Source organism: Mycteria americana, chromosome 17 (genome assembly GCF_035582795.1).
Source record: "Mycteria americana isolate JAX WOST 10 ecotype Jacksonville Zoo and Gardens chromosome 17, USCA_MyAme_1.0, whole genome shotgun sequence".
Classification (NCBI taxonomy): Eukaryota; Metazoa; Chordata; class Aves; order Ciconiiformes; family Ciconiidae; genus Mycteria; species Mycteria americana.
The window spans coordinates 12,066,276-12,082,183 of NC_134381.1; the positions used below are offsets into that span (position 1 = coordinate 12,066,276).

Here is a 15,908-nt window from a genome sequence, read left to right on the forward strand (position 1 = left end):
CGCGGCGGCCGCGGGAGGTGGAGCTTCGTGTCCCCGCGGCGCCCCGGCGGCGGCGGCGTTGCCATGGCGACGTCGCCGCGCCGTCGGGCCGGGCCGCCATGGAGGCGGCGGGCGGCCGTTACCGCGGGGACAGCGTGCGCGGGAGGTGGGCCCGGCGGGGCGCGGGGGGCGCGGGGTGCCCGCCCCCTCCCTCCTCACCCGCCCTCTCTCTTCCAGGATGGAGGGACAGGGCTCCTACACGCTGCCGACGGGCACCGAGTACCGGGGAGCGCTGAGGGACGGGATGTTTGACGGCGAGGGAGAGCTGCTGTTCCCCAACGGCGGCAGATACCGGGCGGTCTGGCACCGCGGGGTGCCCGTGCAGGTACCCCGGGCGGGGAGGGGGGGGGGGGGGGCCGGCCCCCGCCCCGCCTCACCCCGAGGGGCCCCCGCCGCCGGGGAGCGGAGGCGGTTTGGGGTGAAATAAGCGGATTTCCCAGCCGAGCCAATTTTTCGCCCCCTCGGCAGCGCCTGGCACCCAAACGCGTGGGGGCAAGGCCGCCCGGGGCCAGGCCGCTCGCAGCCGGGCTCCCACCGCCGCTTAAACCCCAGCTGAAGCATGCACTCGCTCGGCTGGGCCGGCGCGCGGTTCTGGCAGCGGGAAGGCTGGCCTTGCTCGTCCTCCATCCATCCATCATGTTTATTAACTCTGTGCTCGAACGTGTTTTGCAGGGGAAGTACACTTTTGCAGACGGTCTCGAATACAAAGATAAAAAATGGCATTACTGTGATGGCTACGACAGAAGATTTTATACAGAAATCTGTTCTGGTCTTAAACCAGCAGGTACTGAACTGCGTTTGCGATCCTAAGAGTCTGGAAGGAATTAAACTAACAACTTTGCTTAAGAAAGATTAATTCGGCTACATGAGTAACATGGAGCAGAAATGCTCTGGCTAATTTCAGGGCCCGACCGCATGCCGCTGCCAGAATGCTGACACCACCTTCCACCGGCGCGGTGCAGGACGCGGCACGGCGGCCACAGCGTGGGCTCTTCTTGAGTGATGACCTGCAGGACGGGGCTTGGTTATCTGCGGCTTTCGATATCCTGATTAACCCTTTTATACATTTCACCTTCACTGCATTAGCAGTCTGCTTTTAATATAGAAAAGTTGAGCAAAAGCAATTACTTTACATCCAGGACAACAAAATAAAGTTTGAATGCGTCTGTCCCATGTAGCTTTTTAGTAGAGACCAAAATAAACATTTGGGTCCAGTCGATATTTTTGCTAAAGACTTTTGTAATGTTATTATCTGTCTGTAGTCAAAAGGTGAAAAGATTTATAAGGAACGAGTGAGTAAAATATGTAACGTCATACATAAAATACTCTTCTTTATACATAGAATATTTTAGTGATGACATGTAGTTCTGGGAGGCCAGCAAGACTCTCCTGGCCCCATTTTGGAGTTTGGGGCCATATTTGTAACGTTAGCTTAGTGGGCTGAATCACAGGAGCGTGAATGAGGAAATCAAAGTGATATCTTTTTGTTACACACTTTTTGTGTATGGATTTTTTCATTTTCTCCGTCTGAAAAATTGGCAAAATGTTTTAGAAAATTTATTTTAAGGTTACTGCATTGTTTTTATAGCAAATGCCATGGAGATGTAATATTTGTTAGTTATCTTCATCAAAGGTGCAAATGCAAAAAAAAAAAAAAAGGCAAAGTAAAAAAAGCAAAGTAAAGCAAACCCTTTGGTTTTTTTTTCTTCAGGCATTTCTCAGCTTACAAATATGGATCCTCCCAAAAAAATCCCTGAAGGATGTTATGACTGTGGTGATGGATTCTATAATCCTGAAACCAGAGTTATTGTTGACTACAAACTCAGGTTTCTGAGAAACGCAGGTATGATTAACTTCTTCTGCAAGGTACACTAAGATGAGTTTATTTGTCATGTCTTCTAGGATGCGTGATTAAGCTAAAACATAAAAAAGTCTATGATTTGGTTCTGTTATCACTGAGCTAAAATATTTTTTACTTATTTATTTTTATCAGTGATTTACGTATCCTCGGAGTTATATAAATAATATTTTGCAAAATTACAATGAAGTATTCCCAAGCAGATATGAATAAATATATTTTATTACCGTTTGGTATGTTAATCTCAGGAAAATCTTCACTCTTCCATTATGATCTCAAGCAAGGGAGTGGTTGTAAGGTGTACATCATTGATCCTGAAAGCTCATCAACTCTGTGGTGCGAACCAGCAAAGTGCTTCAGCATGTGCTTATCTCTACGTGTTTGAATAGTCCAGTTTATTGAAATGAGTCTTAGGGCTATGTTTAAATACCGCGCTGAACAGGAAACTTTCTTGCCGCCTTGGAGAGCTGTGTTTTGAGTAGAGTCTGGCAAATACTGGGTCTTGTGGATAAGTCCCCAAATTAATACGCCTTGGGGAAAATTAGTTCTCACCAAGTCAAAAGAGAAACTTTCCAAATTAAAAACACACAGAAGATCCTCAAACAGTTGACACTGGGGTAACTCAAAAAATGTAATCTGACCTGAAACAAATGCTTTGTGTTCTGGCTATTTAACCTTTGTGTTTATCACCTCTTTAGTGCAGAATTTTTTTAGATGAAAATGATTTCTGAAAGCAACCACCCACCCCACTTTTTTTTTTTTTTTCCCAAATGTCCAAATAGCAAGACCTGGTTTTTCTAGAAGACAGAACATTTCATTTTCAGTCTGCCACAGTTTAACAGTTTTGTAGCTTGGAAACTCCATTTTTCAGCAAATTTACTATTTGTTGAAAAAAATTCTGCTCAGCTCTACTTTCAAGAGCTTTTATAAGTATGCACTGTGATATTGGAGGAGGGAAGTGAAGGGGGGGTTAAATGAATTGGAGATACCATCTGCTATAAAATATACCCTATGATACATGGCCTGTTTTATAAACGTTGAATAAAAACTGATCTAGATTATTACAAATGGCATTGATCCAAAATACTGGAATGCAGTGGGCCTACTGATGAGGAAGATAAGCAACATGCTTTCCAAAAACACAGGAACCTACACAGATTAGTACAGGAGGGAACGCCTTGGAATTGAATTTATTGTTTTTTAATCTGTTCTTTGAACTCATTGTCCTTTATGACATTTATCTCAAACCCTACAAATTATATCAATCAATATTCGCTAACCAGACCAGCGCAGCGTGCAGTCTGACGGAGTCATTGGAGATGGGCTTTGTGTGGCCGTTCCATTGAGAGCCCTGCACACAACGTTAAACTTGTTGATGTGAGTGTGAAGAAGGAATGTGTCATGTAGGCCAGACCCTTCCTCTCAAGAACATGAACACAATTGAAAAACCCGGCACTTGTTCAACATCAGAGGAACTCTTACCGCCCCAGGAGAGATGATTCAGGGCACAAGGCCACTGCAGTAAAGAAAAAAAAAAATTAAAAAAACCCAGCTGTAAGCAGAAGAAACTGAGGAAGAGGCTGGGATGACAGGGAACAGATCCAGAATTACTCCATTATAGGTTGGGCGGGAAGGAGCAGGAAAACCTCCAGGCTTCCAGCCAAGTCTTGAAAGCATCAAAAGCAGATGGTAGGAAGCATTCAGGAAGTTCTTACAACAGCTTGACAGGTTTACCAAAATGACACTATCTTCCTCAGGTCTGGCAGCAGGCTTTCAGAATACTCCAGTTCTCACCTTTCACCCTGGCTCTATTATGAAGCAGTTTCTGATTGTTTCTCGGCTGTTTGCGAAGGAGGGCAAGGAAGCATACAGCCTTGGCACCAAACTGGCAGCGGCCAGGTACCATTCCAGAAGAGAGAAAATAGATGCCATTTGAAACCACTGAGTAGCTTCCACCACTTCTTTGTCAAGATGAGTGGATGCAGAGTACCGTAGAGACTCCTGTTAAATTTGGCAAGCCTTGCGTTTCACCAGTGTGGAGGTCTGATACTCATTTACTTAAAGAGCTCTTACTGTTAAAGCAGTGCAAAGGCCCATCATGAAAACATAATCAGGCCCAGGGAATGAAATGACAGCAACGGTTTTGTTATACGTTTTTATCTAGCAAAGTTTTCCAAATTCTCATTACAATCTTGCAGTTATTACCCCGTCCCTAAACCTCTGTTTCCTCGGGGATGCTCAAATTTCTCTTGATTCTCCATGTGTTCTTCAGTCTTTTCTTTCTTCCAGTATTGCGAAGTATGCAAAATTTGGACACATAAATAAGAATGGGAATGCTCATTTGTAAGAAGAGACGTCGTTTATTTTGAATAGATAGTAAGAGTAGACTCCTGTTTCATTAGGAGTATTACTTTTCTTTTTCTTTCCAGAAATAGGACTCCTGGCACCTTTGTAACAGCATTTGGTCAAATAGAAAGATGGGAAGATTTCCCAATTTTTCAGTGAAAAGTAGAAAATATATGATGTTGTGTTTAATGCAAAGCAGGGAGGTACAAGAAGAGCAGTGACATTCAGGTTTTAGGACCCCCAAATATCAGAGAAGCCTGTAGCTTTCAAAGAGAAAATACCGTCAAAAATAGAAATTTTGTTCTACTGAGATGGAAGAGGTTATAGGAGATTGCCTGGGTCACCTCTCTTCTGATGAAAAGCAAAGATACTTCTGATGAAAATTGCTCTGTTTCTCCTGTGGTTCTGCCAAGGATGGGTTAAATAATATAAAACATGCTTTTGCGCTTTGTAATATGAGAATATTTGTGCCACTACTTTCATGTTCCGTCTTCAGGTTTAATTAGTATGTGTATGGTGCACAGGGTAGCTTTCTACACTGCAGTCAATATTACGTGAAATATATGCATCTCTTCATATAACATCAAGAGCAGGGAGACACAAAGCCTGCCTTTACACTAAAAGCTCAGTCAGGTAACTGAATTAACATGCATGTTATTCAGAGCAGGATTAGACCCAGAAAACCAGGACAAGTGTCTTATTAAGAGGAGAGGTTTTGGTGTTGCTGCAATCCCAAACCAGCCAGCAATCAGTTGAGGATTTCTACAAGCCTGAAAGTCTTGTAAAAAGCAGCATGAAAAATCCTGCTGCTTCAGGAATCATTATGAGCTGAAAAGGTCAAGATTCAGGAACATTATTTTATTATAGTTCAGAAAAGTCTGGGGTCAGAACATCTGAGGTGCCTTGGTTGTGAGGCTGGCCCAACTCCACAGGCAAGGGCGCGAAGCCATTTTAATTCTAAGCCTTAGTAATCACAGACTTACAGGTTCCTCACGTTGTTGCCTTGGGATGAAGGTTCTCATGCTTGGTCTGAAAGAATTGAGAAGCAAATTTTTTTGGAAAGTCGGCAGCGATGTATTCATCCATATCAGGTTTATCCAAGTATTGAAATCCATGAGATAACTCTCCTACATTTAGACTTTTTTGTCTTACAACTCAGATCTGACTTGCACCAAGTGCTTTTTGGGAAATGTAGACTTTGACTTGTCTGAAAAATGTAGTTGAGAAACGGAGCCATAACCACTCAATAATTACGCAGGGTAATATTTCTGTACCTACCCTCATGCACCCCAAATACATGCAGATGTTTGCGTGCTCTTTCTCATAAACTACTGGAGAACTGGGTGTGGGATGAGGACCTGGCAATTTTTCAGGCCTGGAGTATTTCTGGAAAAAAGACAGCAAGTTTAACTTAAAGTCGACTGTGGTGCAGGAAGAAAGATTGACTGCACTTGGGGATCATGCACGGAGCTTTATTCCCTGTTCTTCTTTGAAATTGCCCATTCTGATGATGGAGGGAGTGGATGAACAGTCTGATTCCAGGCTAGTCCCTAGTCATTGCCTAAGAATGTAAGAGTTGTTTTGGCAGATGCCCTTAGCAATGGAGAGGAAAGCCCCAGCAATACACATACAGAGGGAATATAGTATTTTTGTTCGAATGAATTTAGCTTCCCATAGATTTAAATGTCTACTTATAACGCAGGACCATTTAATCTTTTGTACATTTGTTTCTTTTTTATTTGACTTAAGATACTGAATTTAGATGAGGTTTAGTTCCTACATATTGAAACTCTTAAAAGCTCTTCAAATAATTGTTCTTTGGATACTTGTTAAGCTAAAGAAATCAGTTTTGATCGGCAGTAAAAGTTCATGCTATTTTAAGTGCAATGCTATAGCTATTTTCTGTTGTATATTTAATCATTTTGAATTATATGTCATGTAAAAGATTTTAGCTCTGGGGCATTTGCCAGATGGCTGATTCTGCATTTCACACAACAAAAGAAATAATGTTTGTGTAAAGCTCTTAAAAATAGTTGGTAATCAGTATATTCTACAACGAATAGGATCCAGACCTGTTTGGAAAAAAACCCCAGCTTTTGCAGAAATTAATTTAGAGGATTTGGTCTCTACCTCTGGGCTCTGAACAAAACAAATTGTGTCTATTGTTTGCTGATTTTTTTAACATTTAACAAGTTAACTGAATTGTAAATTTTACTCATTTTTATGTTAAATGCCGTTTATTGCAATCCATTGATCTTTTTCTCTTTACTTTGGCTGACAAACTTATTTCTGAAAACAGGGTTTTGTAAAACAGAGAGCCAATACTACTCTCCGTGTACACAAGCAGAGCATACCAATATGAGCAGCCCTTTGCTTTTCTTGCAACAGCTGGAGTGCTTGTCCTTTTTACTGCTAACTCCTCTTCCTGGCCTCTTTGATTCGTAGTCCTCCACAATACCATTGCCAAAAATGTTGCCTCTCTCTGCCGTGGCACGCACTTGTTTTCTTTGCCTGCAAGGCTCTACACAGGTCCATACAAATTCACCTTTTGGTCTTGTCGCCTCTATCTCCCATACACGTTTTTCTCTTGTCTCTAGTCCCAGGACATAGTTTTTCTGCCCACATCCATACAATTCCAGTTTGCTGGTACTTGCTTTCCAGATTCACTGCTTCTACGATAGTCAGAAGATTTGAAAAATCTTACATTAAGAGGAAGGTTAGAAATTGTATTATAACTCTTTCATCTGGATCTCTGAGGGTCTTCCGTCTATCTCTTCCTATTTTTTAGTTAGATAAATAGCTTTTGTCCTGCTGTGAGAGCTTTGGACCTAAATAATCTTCAATGCTTAACAAATAAATTAGTTGAGGAGCCAGATCTTAGAAGGAGGAGAGGCAGAACGTTAGCAAGTATCAAACTGGGGACTGCTGGGTGGGCAAGGCAAATGAATGAGTATTGACGTGAAGATGGCAGAAGGAAACTGAGTCTACTTCATTTCAAGAGAAGATCCCAGACTCCTGCGAGAAGTAGCTTCATGTCTATTCTTACTCTACCCTAAACACTTTTTGAAATGTTGGACCAATTCTCCTACCCATCATATGCTCTTTTCATATCTTTTTATACAGCAATGTGCTAAGATCAGGCACATTTTGAATGCCATTGCAAAATGCATACTTATTATGTCTTTCCCAGTGTCAAAGTCTGCTCAGGTGACAGAGATAGTCGGAGACCTCTCATCTGTGTAACCAAGAAAATATTTTTAGATGAAATTTGGCTTACATGTTTTAATATAAAATATCCTCCATTCAGTAAAATAGATTATGAACCAATATGATTTATATTCAGTACTACACCCAACAATCATAATATTAATATATGCATCACAGTGCAGGTTACTACAGTAATTTCAGTAGTTATAGCCTTTGCAGATATATTGTTCCTTGTGGTTTCCTGGTCTTAAAATACTTACCGTTTTGAAAACTGTGAAAGTTTCAGTTCCAAATAGCGGCATGCCAAGAACAACAACTTTGTGTGCTAGCCATCCCGTTGTGAATCCGTTAGATAGGTTATACACAAGTCTTGTGTGCGCTTATATTCACCTATACCGTTCATGTGAAAACAAGTTTTACAAGAGATGGAAAGTTCATTTGGGGGCCATTTTGGAATTACAGTAATTAAAAGTAAATGGAAGGGTGAGAATTTGGGGGTGGAAGCAAAGGTTAATTGAAAACGTATTTTCCATTTTCTTGCCAGCCTTGATGTTGGTGGGGTCAGGTGCACTAAGGAAGGTGGTGCTAGGGACCCGGAGGGGGCAGTGGAAATGAAAGGGGTGTGCCAGGCAGAATCCACGGCCGAGATGCTATCACATGCGATTGCAATTGTGTAGTGGAAGAACGAGATAAACTGCACTGCGGGTGCTGGGAGGAGTCAGGCATGCGAAAGAATTAAATGATATTGTTGTTTACAATGGTCTGCGTGCGCTTGGCCCTCTGCAAACAGAGAGGAAACTCAGCTCTTGTTCAAGGATTTCTTGTAAACACACCCTCTTACAAACCGTAGTCATGGAGAGCTGCTCTTGCCACATGGCTGTGCCCGCAGGGTACGCTGGAGCTGTGAGCCCTGACTGTCCTGCTGCGGGCACGGACCCGGGCACGTCCGCTCCCCTCCTTGCTCATGTGGCCTTCAACAGCAGCAAGAGCGAAGCAAGGGATGATGCCCACCCACGTCTGGTCCCAGCTTGCCTTTGGGCAGAGGAGGGAGCCAAGGATCTGAATCCTGGAGTGCGCCGGGGAGTGCCTCAGGCCTCCAGTGTAGACAAAGCCTTTAAGACACCAGGAACACATACAGCTACGAAGTACAGTACAAAGACCTGACACAGACAAGGTTTTTAAGGGGAACAATGTATTTTTTTTCCCTGTGTAAGCCACCGAGTATTCTAATTTCAATGCAGTACGTCTTCCTGCGCACCTCTAGGTGGTTTCCTGGGAAAGCGTTAGTTAAGAGGGCAAATCCGGAAGCCTACACGACAACACCGCTGTCTGCTGACAGTCTCTTCTCTGCATCGTGGCAGGCACCTAAGCATGCAGAGTCCTAAGAAGTCTCTCACAGCTGAGGTTTCTATAAGCAACACAGAAACGTGATAGCTAGAAGCAAATCATTCTAAACTTTGCAATATGCATTTAATATAGGAAGATTAAATGCACCTAAATTACAGTGTATTTTCAAGTCATTCCTTGGAAGCACCCTGAAGCAAGCCCACCCTGGATTTTCAGCTGTTTCTAATCCCAGTTGAGAGATAAATCTGGAGTGTGTAGTTGGGAAAGTCTCTTCTGCCACTGCTTTTAGACTGAACATTGAAAATCAGACAAGCGGTTTCATTTTGCGGAGATGCTGAGCAGAAATCCACTGATCTGAGCGGGCTGCAGTTTGAGCTCACCGTGGAATACACCTAACAGCATTTTTGACAGACACCTGTTTGGACTTTGCTGGCGTCTGGGGCTTCCCCTAAAGCCACCCAAAACAAGGAAGAAACTTGCAGAGCAATATCTGTTGAGAAGAGCTAATTTTGAAATGGGCTACTTACAGGAACACAGTACGGCCAAGAGAGTTAGTTGGGTCTGTCCGAACTGACCCGTTGACCGTGGAGACAGTGTCCAACAGTAGAGCAGTAGGACTTGCACCCCTGGTTAATCATCTGCTGAGGGCAGATGCTGTTTCTGGGGATCAGTTGCGCAGGTGGCTACCAGGGTTGGCTCCGTATGCCTCTGCCTGCTTAATGAAAACAGCCTGAATTAATTACAAAAATCAAAAAGCTCTCCTGGTTTGGGCTGGCTGAGGAGCTGACCCACAATATTCAAAATATATTTTGTGGGCGCTAGAAAACTGGTCTTATTTTTGATTAAGACACAAGAAAATAATTCAAAAGAATCGGTCAGTACTTACATATATTCTAAGAGCTCATCCATTAAGATCTCTCGCTATCTCTCTCCATTTCGAGATTTCAATGATATGTCATGATAACAATCATTATATTTCACTAACTTTGGAAGAAATAACTTGTTAACATTTACTAACTGAACAGGGGTACACCAGATTGCAATAAAATTTTCAGACAGAGCTTTTTTTCTTTACCTTCAAATATCAACATGGTTAGTCCTGTTTCAGCAAAATCTGTTCCACAAATGTTTATTCTACTGAGGAAAATCTAAAAAAATGGATAAACTTTTAAAGATAAATATGCTGACACAAAATTCAGCACACAACATGAAGAACCCCATACTACCTAATTGTGTACAGGGTGATAATTTACCACTGATTAAAGAGTTTGTATTTTTTTCAAATCTTTTTTAAAGGGAAAATTACTTCTGAAGGTGAAGATGTGCTTAGACAATCATATTAACATATTCAAACAATTGCAATTTGCAAAATAGTAATTACGACTCACTATCTGGTAGCATTAATCAAACTTCAAGGTTTAATTCCATTTTAAATATTGATGAAATGTGATTCTCCAATCTAACCCTGGTGTTGCAGGGTTATGGAAGCAGCCAGTGACAGAAAAAGAGGAACGTGTAGTTAACAAGCAGCTGCCACAAAGAAGGATCGGCATCTGTGATTTAAATTGTTAGCTGCACAGTCAGGTAGAGTGTAAAAAGGGTAGTCAAGAGGCTGTTAAGTCCATTGCTGCCAATTACTAACAATCAGGGAGGAGCTTTAAGACTTGTTCAGTACAATAAACCCAGTTTGTCTTGTTTCAGGGGTTACTACTGAAGAGGTTGCAGCTGCACTGATTCAAATAGCCCTAAAACTACAGTAATTATCAACCAGTCTTCTTTAGTGTAGCAAAAGTATGTTTTACCATAGCTTAACTCTTTACATTCTAATATTTCCCTGCCTCTTCTCACATAGCTAGCCCTGGAGCCATTCTCATCTCTGGGTTTGTGGTTCTTCTCGCTATGCCGGATCAATTCTTTCATTTCCCCTTACCTAGACCAAGGACCAGTAGCACGGTACACTGGGTTGGATGGCAGTTCTAGGGATTTGCTTTAGGTTATTTTTTTGGAATATTGAGCCACTACATCTATTTTTCCTTTTCATATACAAAGTTGAAATTCGTATAGCTCACTCAGTTTTTACATCTGATTAAACTATATGCAAGTTAAGCAGTGCTTATGAACATGTATTTAATTTGCACGGGATCAGATCACTGCGTGAGCCGAGACATTTTGGTATGGGTCCGGGGAGGCTAAAATCCGCAGAGCAACCTGCCGTGTGCGCTTTCCTAGGAGACCACGAAAACCCAGAGTGCAGAAGGAAACGACCGAGGCAAACCAAGGATACGCTGGAAACCTGTTATGTGAAGCCAAGTTAGCGTCTGCCTTAACGCTTATGCCCTTGGTGCTCGGCTACGCGAGTGCCGTACGTTTCTCGCTAGGAAGGCAGGCTGGTTATTTCTAGTACTCAGGTGAGCCACGTATATCAGTACCCAAATATGAGCTAGAGGGTGGTGATGTATAGCATGTGTAAGTTTTGTTTATTCCTTCACCGTGGCACAAATAGACAAAGTTTCATTTTCGTGCAATTATTACAAGCTCAGATAAACTATTTTTTTTAGTTAAGGCGATTCCAGCTAAAATCACAGAGCTACCGAGGCTGGACAATATCTGTTATAGCCGAGGCTCACGTGATCACGCCGTTACCGTGCTGGAACACCTAGTGCATAGAACAAAAGCCAGCACATTGATTATGGCTTTGATGTTGTTTTTAAGAAAGCTTAAGGACCACATTTGCATTCCCGCTGCAGCCCTCAGTGGAATCTCTGCCTCTGTAACGATTGCGTGGTCTTTAAGCAAGATTCAGGGCTCATCTTTTTAATTTCCCTTTTAGCATATTTTTCAGCATTTATTTTCTCCTAGTTTATACCCGAATAAGAAATGTGCCATTAACAGGGTATTTTGTTATGGACCTACTCATTCATAGGCATAGGGAATAAAAAAGAGATCATGTCCGTGAGACACAGAAAGAGCTGAACTTAGCTATTCCGTCCCAATGGTAGCCATTTTTCAGTCATTAAAGCGAGCCTACGGGCTGAGCCCTTGGAACAACGGCAGTACATTCCCCAGCCCATTCACGGTCACTGGGACGCTGCTCAGAGGTGGGCGCTCACCACCAAAACCGAGCTTTTACAAGCCAGCACCTTGGGTGGGAAACGAGAAGAGGGTCAGTAGGCACAAGCCAGCACTTTGTCTGGAAACCAGCGACTGTATGCAACGAGCAAACTGGAGAGCAGGCTCTAAGGGAAAACCTCCTGTGATTCACCGGCCTTTCTGACTACTGGTTGTCAAGGGTGGCAGACAAGCGCTGCCGTTCAGACAAGGGACAAATGCCTTGGCACGTGCTTTACTTCAGCCTGCTTTTGCCAGGATGCCAGCAGAGCTGCGTGTGAGCAGCACGTTGGGAGAAGCGAAGGCCTGCGCTCAACTCGCTCGGCCAGGAACGAGAAAAAGGGGAAGGGAGCACGAAAAAAAAAAAGGAAGAAAAAAAGGAAAGACAAAGCGGACGATTCAAAACCCACTGCAATCAATACGATTAACCCCCAAGCTCGAAGACTCGTGCATCAGACCGAATTTGTCTCAGACCCTTCTGCGAACTTTCACTTCTCAGAGCAGCACAACCTCATTCCCAGGACCTTCCTGCCTTCTGCCTGTCAAATACTACTACATTGCTTTAACTGAAAAGTCCAGCTCTACAGTCGAAAGATCGCCACGAAAATGTGACTCCTTACAAGCAACATGCTTCCTTCTCGATCTGTTTTGACCTACCTACGCAGGGCGCTCGGCTGTGCAGGGCAGCTGTGTAAATAAACGGGATTACGTGCTCTGCCAAGCGATGGTCACAGAGCCGGGACTACGGCCCCCTCGGCTCCATCCTCCTCCCAATCGTCTGCCCTTTCAGGTAATAAGGACTGCTACAAACCCCTTAAAATTTAGATGGGGGCAGGTTAGACGCACACATCACAAGCAGCTAACGTGAATTTAAGACAGTGGTAAACACAAGAAACAGCTCTAATACATTTCATTTATATAAAAATAAATACAGGTATTGTTTTAAGTAATACTTTGATTTTTTCAAGGCTTTTTGAAGTTTGTTTTTCCTGGTCTACTACACAGATCTCTTTTCCCCTACACAAACACAAAAGAAAAGGCTGCAGAACGCTTTTTGGAGACAAGACTATTTAAATCCCTGGAATTAAGAAGCCACAACTTAACATTTGCCAACTTATTTTTTTGTAATCATACACAAAATTTCTATTCAAACTTTGCTGGACAGTTGTTTTTCCCTACATTGTCTTTGATTTTTTTTCTTTCCACACTGTCATTATGCTCTGCGAATAAATATGACAGACATGAATACTAACAAGAGACACAGAAGATGGTCTAACATACGTCTATCGGCCACTGTATCAGCTTATCAATACTTGTCATAATGTACATTTCAAAAACAGCATCGAAAGAAAAGCTGGAAGACAAGAACCTAGGTTTTGACTACAGATTTTTCTTTACCTTCACTTTTCATAAACCAACAAGCAACACATAGCATTTAAAAAATGTGCATCTTCATTTCCGATAGTTTCAACATATCTCCTGCACACCCCCTGTCAAAAAGTCGAAAACCAAAATATATACGTGTAAATCTCATAGTTGTGCCCAAGCTAATCTTATCAAACAGAGGAATAATCAGAGTCATTGCCACAGATCCAGTACCTCCTGCCTTGACAAATTCCAACACAACAGCACACAGTCTTTTCAAGAAACAAAAAAATGTGTTCTAAGAGATGCCAATGGCTAAAACCGCATTTATTTCTCAAAGGAAAAACTGCTTGTTTGAGCTGGACCCTAGTGATGCAAAGAGCAGATCTGACATGGTGAGATTTGGCGCTCTCTTTATCTCCCTTTTAGACGATGACGAGCATGAATGGATCATTCGGACCTGCCGGAAGGCTCGGGGTGAAACAATTGCACATAAACCGAAACCATGAACACAGTTTTTGCTAGGCGATAATATTCCAAAGCAGGTAATCTGATCCACAATAAACCTAATTTGTCCTTGTGGATTTGTCTCACTCTTTCCCTCTCCAGGAATATAATCTTTTTGTCATCTTTGTCAGCACAAACAAAAATGGAAATAATCATTTAATCAGTCATGCTGAGAAAAAGCCATGGAAAAAAAGCAGACTGTACTCACAATAATATTCCTGAGAGGTGTGTAGTGTAGTATATACACACGTTATTAAGCCTGAAAACAATTTGTTAAAAAGAGTGCCTCAGATTCAGTGTTGAAGTCATTCAAATCCATCTTAATCAACATTATTTTCCCAGATTTTAGTTAGCTGTCCTGGTGAATTCCTTTCCTCTCTTTTTGCTCAGTACTTTGATATTGATTGATCATTGTAATAATGTACACCAGAGGTATTCTTTAATGACTGGTTTGCTAACTAGGAAATTATATCCATTTACTACGAACGTTTGTTGAACTCTCCTGAAGCCAGAGTTTAACAAAATAATAAAAGAGGAAAACTGGGTGGGTTGCTGCTTGATTAGTAAGCCAGAAAGTATTTAAAAATAAAATAAAATGGAATTACATCATTTTCTGGATGTAAGTGCCAGCACTTCTACTTGCATTAACTTTATTTATTACACAAATAAGACATTTACAAAGCACAACATTAAAAGTATGTAACAAAACAGACATTGGTTTTACAAAAAAGTGCTTACAATTTAGTTTTACTTTTTTAAAATAAATATTAGTCTTGACTGTCCACTCATTCAGAGAATTTTTTTTTTTAACCATTGTAGCCAAGACATGCAGAATTGCAACATGCTACAACAAAATGATTGGCGGATGAAATAAAACTGATGTGTCTATAGTTGGCATCCTACCCATAGGTCACTGATAGGAGTGCAGGAGTGGTTCCCACTCCCTGTCCCAACTAGTAAGTTGTGTAAGCACCTTTAGCTCGGGCATTGGGGTTAACCAGCGTGAGCCGAAAAAAAAATAATTGGTAATAAAACTGTAAACCGTTCCACTTGCAGACCCTAGCCATATCTAGTTAACCTTATCAACCGTGAATGAAAAGCCTTTCACTGGCTGTCTTCACTGGGTTTTGCCTGCAAAAGGTTTTGTAAATAGCAACTGGAAAAGTTTAGTAGGTGGAGTCTGCATTGCTGCACCAGAACCCATTTGGCAATTACTGAATAAACTAAGAAAATGAGAATTATTTTAATTTTATTTTTTTTTTAATCTACAGACAGGAGATGAATGCAAATGACCTGAGATAAGGTTTGGTTCAGTGGCAACAGTCAGTGTGAAATATGTTGTGAAACAATGTATTGAATAAATTAGAGGATTTCTTACATTCTTGGTACAGTTGAGTATTTTCCATACACATAATTAGCTCTAAAACTGCACAAGCTGAATTGCTTCCAGTTTTTGCAAACAATTTGGGCTTAATATAAACAGAGCCTGATTTCTGAATTAGCAAAGCTGCTCCTGGCTACTTATGGGGGAAAGTGCCCCGGAGCACAGCCTGCGCCCGCGCCGGGCCGGTCACCCCACGGGCAGCGGGGAGGCCGCTTCCACGGGAGAGAAGCACCTCCGCTCCCTTGGCCCTCCGCTTTGCACTCCCGTCCTGTCAGTGGTATCAGTTACAAAAACTTCGATATACAGTACATTTCACAAGTGGTTTTTTTTTTTTTTTTTGATCAGTAACTAAGTTGATATTTAGCAGATACACATTTAATAGTTTCCCTTTCATTGCACCGCCGAGACAGAAGAGAAATGCATCAAACCATTTGCTCCCTCAACAAAACAGTTGTGGAAATCTCAAGTACTGTGGGATGTCAGGTCAAGTTACAGCCTGAAGTCTCTCCTTCAGTCTTCAACGGAATAGCTACCCACGTGTTTATGGCACTAATTCCACGCTAAATGATCATTAGGCTGCGCGAGCACAAACGGAGAAGAAAGTTGGGCCCCGGTGACCCTGCCGACCACCGCCAGCGTCTCAAGGCTATTGCGTGCGGACACAATCCCCTTCAACCTCCCGCTTACAAATGCTCCACCAACAGCCAACAAAGCGAATGCCCGTCCCGCGCTCATTGCTACGGACAA

General features: G+C 42.3%; 1 protein-coding gene across 4 annotated transcripts; it reads left to right on the forward strand.

Annotated features, from left to right (window-relative positions):
* The first annotated feature begins 18 nt into the window (after window positions 1-18).
* On the forward strand, window positions 19-15,851 carry MORN5 (MORN repeat containing 5). Of its 4 annotated transcripts, none has more exons than XM_075519551.1 (6): window positions 19-145; window positions 217-364; window positions 712-823; window positions 1,751-1,882; window positions 13,700-13,815; window positions 15,737-15,851. In XM_075519551.1, the coding sequence occupies exons 1-5, from the start codon at window positions 99-101 to the stop codon at window positions 13,777-13,779; spliced, it is 519 nt and encodes a 172-aa protein (XP_075375666.1). In that variant the 5' UTR covers window positions 19-98; the 3' UTR covers window positions 13,780-13,815; window positions 15,737-15,851. The 4 variants fall into 4 exon arrangements, with proteins under 4 accessions (XP_075375666.1, XP_075375665.1, XP_075375662.1 ...); XM_075519550.1 differs by lacking the exon at window positions 15,737-15,851 and adding an exon at window positions 15,049-15,143; XM_075519547.1 differs by lacking the exons at window positions 13,700-13,815; window positions 15,737-15,851 and adding an exon at window positions 3,655-5,779.
* The last annotated feature ends 57 nt before the right edge of the window (window positions 15,852-15,908 follow it).